Consider the following 9,394-nt stretch of genomic DNA (forward strand, 5'->3'; position numbering starts at 1 on the left):
TTATTACATAAGCCCCACAGTTTAGCATGTACTTAATTTTTGTTATCTGACAGGAAGATGGTTTATTATTAGTTAAACAAAGCTGATTTATCATTTGATGTGGTCTTTTGACATCCTTGGGGACCCCAGTCAAACCCACCTGAATATTTATGAGTTAACTGGTTCGAGCAGACCTGTCTGGCTATCTAAATCCAAGTCCGGATCCTGTCCAGTGCATTGGAGAGGATATCCTCCGACTATGGTTTCCAGTTGATCCTAGCACCATCTTTCACTGAAACATAATTCCATGATACCTCTAAGACTCGATGCCATATGAAAAAATGTAATGTCCATACTACATACTGAAGAGGTTATTTCCCAACTCGAACCATGACCACTAAGTTGTAATGGAGCAACCTTAACATTGTGCCGAGGCCGACCCTCTTTAAGACTCAATTCCATATATTTGACATATTTGATCGTTCACATTTGAAGGCATAATTCTTTGTTTGACTATTGCACATATCCAGAATAGAGTTGTGATCAAGAAGACAATGAAAAAGCCATGAACCTGTGCTAACTATACACAAAAACCAAATTCACTCAACTCCGGTAGAACAGATAATGAAAAACAGTCACAAACAAGCGGCAGCCCCAACAGCAACTTGGAGAAGGAAAGGAAAGGGAAGCAAAGCTAAGCTTCAAATAGTGCCCACCCAGTAAGTGTAAGCAAGACTATAAATACAATAAACTGTGTCTTCTTTCATCATCCTCTCATACCACCTTTCCAATCAGCCCCAATTCAAAGCACAGCAAACCAATTCCCCGGCAGGACTCATCACAGCCTTTGTATAACTACAGCTCCAGTCTTCTCGGAAAATATGGTGTAGCCCGATGGAAATTGCTTTCCACCAAGCGAGAGCCCCCTGCCATCAGGACTCTGCATAAGCAGGTTGGACGCAGCAAAACCATTTTTTCTGCAAAATAATACATCGTCAGCAGAACTGTCACAAACAAAGACTGCATGATCAAAACAGTTGGATTCTGGATGGTAATCTTACAATCCAGCAGTAATGCAGAAAACAATGGGGGCTTGCAAAATTTCTATTCAGTCACCAGTCAGGATGATCACTTGCCCATATGACTAGTTATATTTCAATTGTTAAAATGCATTGATCCATTTTGTTATAGCCTCGGAGGATGGAGAATCTGAACAATGAATAGGGCAGCATATGACCTATGAGGTCCATGTGCACATAAATGAGACTAATCACCAACTGAACTGAACCTCTGCAATGACATTTAGGATCTAGACAAACTCTGAGCATCTGACATTTTCCCATGCTATGCACAAGAACTTCCCAGAATTAAAAGTGAAACTAGAGCATATCTCAGAATATCTGCCCCCCAACTTGGGTAGAACATTCACTGCATAGAGAATTCCATTCCAAAGGCTGAAAACCAACCAAATTGGACGAATCTAAAATCAAGATGTTGAAGGATTTGCTATAACATTCACTTCAGTTTTCTTCCTCCTCCACCCTTCTGGTAATTGAAATCAACTCAATATTTATTTTCTCATCACAACTTCGCAATATTGATCATACGGGTGCAAGTTTGGCCTGCGAGCCTGCCCAAGCCTGATAGGGCCTGGTCCTTCAATCAGGTACACCATGGCCCAGCTTAGCCCAATCAGGGTCAATCAGGGCCGGGCTAGGCAGAGGGTTGAGCCCGGTAAGGTTGGGCCTAGTCTGTGATATCCCAGCCCAGCCTCAGGCTGGACTGGGCTTGGGTTGAGCTAAGGTGACCTAGGGTTTTAAACCTGGCACAAACTGGCCTGGTTGCACCCCTTGTACCTGAAAAAATGATACCTAGTTGTCTCAACATTTTGAAATCACAGACAAGACCATAGTGTTCTATGTTTTCTTTTGGATGGAGATGACCATGGCAATATGATGATTAATGTATACTTTCAGCTTTTGTTTTATTGCCACAGGTTTTCTATGGACATTAGATTTCCCTATATCTTGTAAGGAGGATACTTGCTATCGGGTGATCCTATAGTGCAAATCACCAGTCAAATTCAGCCATTGGCCCAGAATGTGTACACCATGTAAACAGTAAGGTGGATAAAGCAGAACTTGAGAGAAACCTGCCTAGCTAGAAAGCTCTTTTGTAATCAAAATGTTCTCGAGATGGTGAAACGCCGAAAGCAGCATTTATATGCAGACCAAAGTAGAAAGTACAAGAGTGGATGGGTAAATAAGTAAACTTACACCCTGGGGCTTGCCAGGATCTGCAGTATGCCTGAACGCGGGCTCATCCTTCCCAGGTGAGTCAGGCTTGGCACCTGTCTTCTTCTCATCCCTGGCCTTATTGAATATCACGGTGAATCCCTCCGCTGAAGCAGGGTCATTGACATCCCACTCACCAAACTTTGGCAAAGGCCGACCCTTGTCCTGTTGAAAAACCAAGTTCAGTAGCACTCAAAAAGCAGCCACAGAATAAAATATAACAAGACTGTGTTGCGGAATAATGATCCATAAGCAACATTGATTGAGGGGGATATACAACCGCCATATACGCATAATTTGCCACCTAACCACTGCTTAAATATGAAAGCAAAACAATTACATTTTCCTTGGTTTGGTTTCCTGCGTGGCCCACATAGTAAGGGCTTCTTGTACAGTTATAATATCTGCCATGCGGCAGATCATGTAAGGCCCAAATTTTCTAAAAGGTGGCAAAGGTTCCCTGCTCACATGTCAATTTTGGCCCTAATGAAGTTGCTCACCTGGAAAGAAAAGAGGCTCTAAAGGTCCAATAAAGGGACAAGCTTCTGAAGTAGTGTAACTTCATGCACTAGGTGTGGTCCAAGAGTAAAACTAGATCGACTGTAGTATTTAATTCTATCTTCTTTCTTCAACTCTCTTATTTTACGCACTAATATACAGCTGTCCCCTCATACCCTATGATCCCCCACCCCAGCGATGCCAAACCCTAGTCTCATTTATTTATCAACCTTTCACCTAAAGCCATCAATTGAGCCCTGCCTTACATACTACACTCATTTCAAAACCCTATACCCCACAGCAACTGCCTTCCATCCGTTCCAAAACCATAATCCTTACAGCCCTTCAACCTTATGAAACTAAAGCCATCAATGACCAGATGTTGCATGAATTCAAATACAAATATCCCTAGATATTTAGAAGAGGTCAGCCTCTTGACCTGTATCTCTACTTACATAAAACCTAATTCATACAAAACCATGGTCCATAACCTTCTATTATCCGTTTTAAGTCCTCCATCAATTCTGTAACATGAAAGAGGCATGAGACTACACAGTTCATTGAATGCTAAATATGTCACTCCATACCTGGAATTGTATCCCCTTCCCAACCCCCACCCCAAGTGAATATCCTTGAAACCACAAGGAATGATGGGATTATGCTTGCAGTTCAACACAATCACCATACACAACACTCAAATTTCCAAAGTCAACTCAATGATCCCCAGCTAGAAGACTACCATACAACAAAAAACATAATTTCATTTTTCTAGACAATAAATAAAAATTTGTAATATTGCTGAAAGATGGCCATCTCTCAAAAGGTTGGAATCATAAGGTCAGGTGATTCAAAGGGAAGAATATTTTCATAGGAAAGACCTAATTGAGTGTCCATGACTCGCGTAAGCAATGGAGAAGAAAATAGTACAATAAGGTTTATGATAACCACATCCATCATGCAGACATGCACACACACTGTACATATATATTGAGTTTCTAGAGACAGGAGAAGACCAATACTAGCATGAAATGCTGCTGACCATAGACATTGTATTCTTAAACAAAAAGTTACCATCAACACTTAAAACTGCCTTGTGCAATTGTCAACAATGTCACTTTGTTGAAACCAAAACCAACAGAAAGAACAAAAGTTGGGCAGGGTTTCTAAGGCCAGGGCTGATGTAGCGTCTTGGGTAACTCCATTTCAGAAGAAACCAATAATCAATTGATTTTCTGGCCTTGTGGAATAACTTCTTTCATCAAACTATTTTCCTGTTCTTGTGTGACTCTGGATGATCAACATTTCCAAACAAAAGCTCTTCTAGGGCCCAAATATTTCATCAAATGTCTCTTTTTCTCATGCAGACCATGCTTCTGAACAAAATGCTCATGTTTGATCACTTGGCTTCTACAAGAATGGTGATTGTGAGTGTGTTTCCCACACAAAGCAAGCTTGAAATTCATAAGCCACCACACAAAGCAGGCTTGAAATTCATTCACCACCTGATGTAGGATAACAAAGAATGGTCCCACAACAGCAGATCCAACTCAAAAACCAGCAAGTAAAACAAAACACAGTATGGAAAAGAAAAAGATGTTTATCTGCTAGTGTATACACTATGTAGAGAATTGAAATAAGGATAAGATAACAGACAATTAGGCTATGAATGATGATGGGGTCTAACCATCAAACAACCATGCAATAGAATCATTCTATTATCCCATAAATAAAACCACAAGATAAAACTAAATGAAATTTCAATTTTATGCCAACATAAAAACCATTAAAAAAAAAGAAAAAAAGGAGGGGTGGGGCATACCCGCATGAGGCTCCCGTCACTGCGGGGTTTGGGGAGGATCATAATGTATACAGCCTTACCCCCACTTGCAGAGAGGCTGTTTCCCAACTTGAACCTTTGACCACTAGGTCGCAATAGAGCAACCTTACCATTGCGCCAAGATCCTATATAAAAACCATTATTGAACTATTTTTCGAACTAAAAAAGGACAAAATCCTTCTGGGACTCAACCAGCATACATGATGGCTGATACTACTAGGATTTTAAAATTTTTAACTCCCAGCTAAGAATAAAAGAAGTCATTGAAACTGTATTTTTCTATTAATTGCCAAGGAAAACAAAGCTTATTGATAAAGTAAAAATATCTACATGTAGAACAATCCAAGAACTATGAAAAAAAAGAAAGAATCAAAATGCATTCATCAGTATAGATCGAACTCAGGTTTCCTGAAAAGACCACTAATTTTTCACCATGCTTTGTAAATGGTAAAAACCATAACTACCATAAATGGTTAACAAGATTTATATAAATGGTAAATCTTGATCAACCGAAAATAGTAAATCAACAACATCAATTCCTGCATCATCAGCCCCTTGTTACTTCTACTTGCCAACACCCCCCCCCCCTTTTTTTTTTTTTGGGGGGGGGGGGGGGGAGTGAGGGAGGCATACGTATGGTATCCAGTTGGGACAACCCTAAAGTCGACTGTCTTACAAGAGGATAGCAGAGAATGGGCCTTAGCATAAGACAGAAAGAACTGTTGGTAAATACTGCATCAATGATCACATAGACTAAGGTACCATTCCACCTGTAGACATGGATTTAAATCGTTAAAACACTACAAAGGCATCTCATTCCATATAGTATTCAGAGATTGGAATGTGAATATGGTGAATAATCTAAACTCTGTCCTGCCTCATAGCCGAAGATGTTTTTGCTACACAATCCCTAAAGCTATTTCTGATGTCTCATTTCTGTCCTCCGTTTTTTCATGAAAATCTTCACCTTAATTATCCAAAATATTAGCAGGGGGTTTCTTTGAGGCTATAAACAAGCTCACATTCTATACTTTCCAAGAAGTTTTTTGCACTACCAGCCACTATTACCAAAGATCTGACTGATTGTCAAATCTTGAAAACATTTTCTTCTCGTTGATGTATCCCCTCCAGATATTTAACACCTAGCATTCAAACCACCAGGTATATATTTCTTCACTATCGTGCGACTCCAAAAAGATAATAATCATAGATGTTAGACCAGTATTCCTGCTATAACTTATAAGGTAGTTTGCTCTTTCGGCTAAACAAGATGGCGGGGAACAAGTGCCGCTCAAGAGGTAAACTGTTAAAGTTCAACAAACATGAGCCAGGCAGAGAGAGCCTATGACAAAGTTGAATACGCTTCTTGATCAAAGTTCCCCAGCAATAGTTTTAGGAGCTAGTTGGAGAGCATGAATGCATGGGTTCCCCAAGGATAGTTTTAGGAGATAGTTGGAGAGCATGGATGTGAGGCTGTTTATCATGGGTGAAGCCATCAAGTATCAACTCTTTTTTGTCGCGCACTAGATGAGTTCTTTACGCACACTAGATAAGTTCTTTACCCAACCACTAGGGGCCTTGGGACAAGGTGATCCCTCTCCCATGTTGAGAAAACCGTGAATGGCTGGATAAATTGTAGGATTCATGTAAATGAAGGCTAACATAGGACACGTTTTAGGAGCAAACGATACATGTTGGGAGTAGAATAAGGTGTCTGAACAGGTTTCCAACTTGAAAGTGAACCTTAAAAAGAGCATTTTGATCAAGGTGGCAAAGGTGTAGGAGGAGCTAACGCTGGCAATATCAGCTATTCGTTGGAATCTGGATGTGGAAAGGATGTAAGGAATACTACCAGGGGACCTTTTGGGCTAGAATCATTCGGTTTTATTACATATCTTTTTTGCACAATGTTGACCTGGGTTTTCATAAAACAAAAACGATGGCGAAATTCCAAGATGATCTCCTTTGCAATGGGAATAATAAAAGAAAAAGTTCCATATTGTAGACTACAAGAAGGATGCAAAAATAGAAGCTTGCACCTTGGCATGAGAAACATCCAAATAAATAAGAAGGTTCAACAACAAATAAGAAACTTCATATGGAGGCAAATATGGGCATAATTCATAAATGCTGGAACCATAAATAGTTCCTGTCACAGCAATTCTGTGTGCAATCAGATTATTATGTCACAAACTCACAAGAACATTTTCTTAAATAATAAAAGAGAGACTTGCATCAAAGTCAGGAATGAGGAGAAAGTCCAAACACTGGAAGATGACTGGTGTAAGAACAGAAAGTAATGCACCCTATGTCCAACACTACATATCCTGGATGATGAGTCTTCCAAGCAATGGAATGCAAGCCTTGTCTTTAGAAGAAATCCAAAGAAAAAGGAGAGGCAAACAAGCTGTTCCATTTCAGCATCCTGAAAAGGAAACATTAGTGGTTGGGTGGAGGATGTCAGAGTTTAGAATAACAGCAAAGGAGTTTCATCTGAGTTACGATTTCCTCCTCTATTAGGAAAATTTTGGGAAGCTGGTATTGGCTCGTTGCCCTTCACACAGTATTGACTGTTCATAAACAGCAATCATGGGTTTCAGTTACCTAATCAGTGTATCTATATAGGAGATAAATGATAACCAATGGTCACCCGATTAACGCATTGCCCAGCTTACATTTTTATTATTTTTCAGACCTGTTTGACCTGTTGTGGATCCTCCAAGGAAAGAAAATATAATTGATACACACACACAATACAAATTGAGAACCCCCCCCCCCTCTCTCTCTCTCTCCAAAACCAGTAACAGGAGGGGGAAGGAAATCTGCTCTTATTCTTTTCCAATAAAGGTTGGCAGAAGGAAAGAAATTAATACAACACTCAAGGAAAACTAGAAACTTCAATAGGAACAAAAACTGTTATAATTGCAGAAATATCCATAAATAAATGGATCACCATCCTCATCTAATTTGTCGACCTAAAAAGCAAGGCGAAAAACACAATATGTAACAGAAGAAACTCCAAATTAGAACCATAAGATACCAAGTAATTTAATTCAGTTCCATAAAAGGTTAAAGTATCAAGGGCAAAAATTGAAATACGCCTTTCTCCCAAAATCTAGAAAAAGCAAACACCAGCTCACTTTACCTCAAATAAATCAACTTACAAAATATTCAAAATCAATAGCAGAAATCCAAAAATCCCCCAAAACAACAAGAAATTCAAAATGATTCACAAAAGCAACATCAAAATCCAGAGGACGAGCTTAAAATCCAATGAATCTCGAAAACGAATGGAACACATTTTGAACCTAAGGATTATCCTTCACAACCTAAAAAAAAAAAAGAGTTGAATTAGGGTTCCGGGACAGAAATTCCAGTGCATACCGACATGAATTCCAAGAGAGATTCTCAAAAACAAAACAGCTTCGCCTGCAAATAAAAAGAAAAAAATAAAAGAGAAAGAAATGAGCGAGCAAGAGAGAGAGAGAGAGTGAGTGAGTGAAGAGTAAACTTATTTGTATCTTTTCTATTTTCTAATGTGTATTAGTCGAGCGAGACCTGGCTCGTATGAGAAAGCCCATGTGCCAGGTCAATAATATAATCCCATACTATTATTTTAATAATATACGTATATGACGTTCACAATCCCATATTAATAAATACAGGTATTAGTGAGTTTATATGCGTATAATAATTATGTGCCTAAAGTATGGAGCTGATTTGTAATATATGTATATGTATTTTTTTTGTGAGCAACGAATTTGATACAAGCCATAAACTCGGATGTCCTAAGTTCGACTCCCACTAGGCACACCTTGGGCCACTTACACGGGGTGTTTAGAGTTTTTCACTATTTTCAGTGAGTTAAATGGTTATCATTCAACCCTAGTATGACTCGATTCATGAGGTTGTGGGATCAGTATGAGCCCGTGGGACTAATCAAGCCGAAGGCCTGGATAATCATTGTTAGTAAAAAAAAAAAAATGTAAGTGCTTAAAGTATGTATACCATACCAATGTCTATATGGTATTGAGCGATACAATACTTGATACCGTGATTTATAACCCTTGTTGAGACTTGAGAGTGATACGCATTTTAAGTACTAATCCATAGGAGGTGAATTGGGATGTCTAAGTAAGCCTTTCAAAATTTGGACTTCTACTTGATCCAACGGTCCATGTCAGGCGTATTGTGTTACAAAGCGTATTTTTACAATATCGTACGGCTAGCATTTAGTACTTCCACTCGTGAGAAAAGTTCAGCATATACTACTGGGTTATGGCATCTCTCAACCTAATGAAATACAAGAATAAAATTAGACTTACCATAGGATATTGTACTAGTATTCCTCCATTGTCCATTTTCAAGCACTTCCCACACTAATCAAGTTTATTGTGTTGACCTCTCTCTCTCTCTCTCTCTCTCTCTCTCTCTCTCTCTTCATAAATTCAGAAAGGTTATTATGCTCATAAATCCAGCCATCAAACTGTCTCTATTGCAATAATCAAAACAACTCACCTCAAAACTAGGGTTTTGGTCATCTCCTTGTTGAATCCCCTCAACCTATCCTACACCAGCTCCTTTCCTTCATGATATTAAGGATTTTTCCTGTTATTTTCAGCCTCTTTTCATGTTTAGACAATGTTTAGACATTCTGCTAGTTAAAGCAAACTGTTGTCAGACATGGCCATTGGTCTTCCTCAGCTTACCTGATTCCATGTTGAGCTCTGCCTTCCATCCTCTTTTTTCCCCTTTCAAGAAATTTTGCTGATGCAAAGGAATTGGC

General features: G+C 39.2%; 1 protein-coding gene across 1 annotated transcript; it reads right to left on the bottom strand.

Annotated features, from left to right (window-relative positions):
• Window positions 1-467: 467 nt before the first annotated feature.
• On the bottom strand, window positions 468-8,149 carry LOC122059883 (protein NOI4-like). The gene is made up of 3 exons (XM_042622930.1): window positions 7,993-8,149; window positions 2,256-2,438; window positions 468-956 (listed from the first exon to the last, which is right to left on the bottom strand). The coding sequence occupies exons 1-3, from the start codon at window positions 7,996-7,998 to the stop codon at window positions 912-914; spliced, it is 234 nt and encodes a 77-aa protein (XP_042478864.1). The 5' UTR covers window positions 7,999-8,149; the 3' UTR covers window positions 468-911.
• Window positions 8,150-9,394: the final 1,245 nt, after the last annotated feature.

Source organism: Macadamia integrifolia, chromosome 13 (genome assembly GCF_013358625.1).
Source record: "Macadamia integrifolia cultivar HAES 741 chromosome 13, SCU_Mint_v3, whole genome shotgun sequence".
NCBI lineage: Eukaryota > Viridiplantae > Streptophyta > Magnoliopsida > Proteales > Proteaceae > Macadamia > Macadamia integrifolia.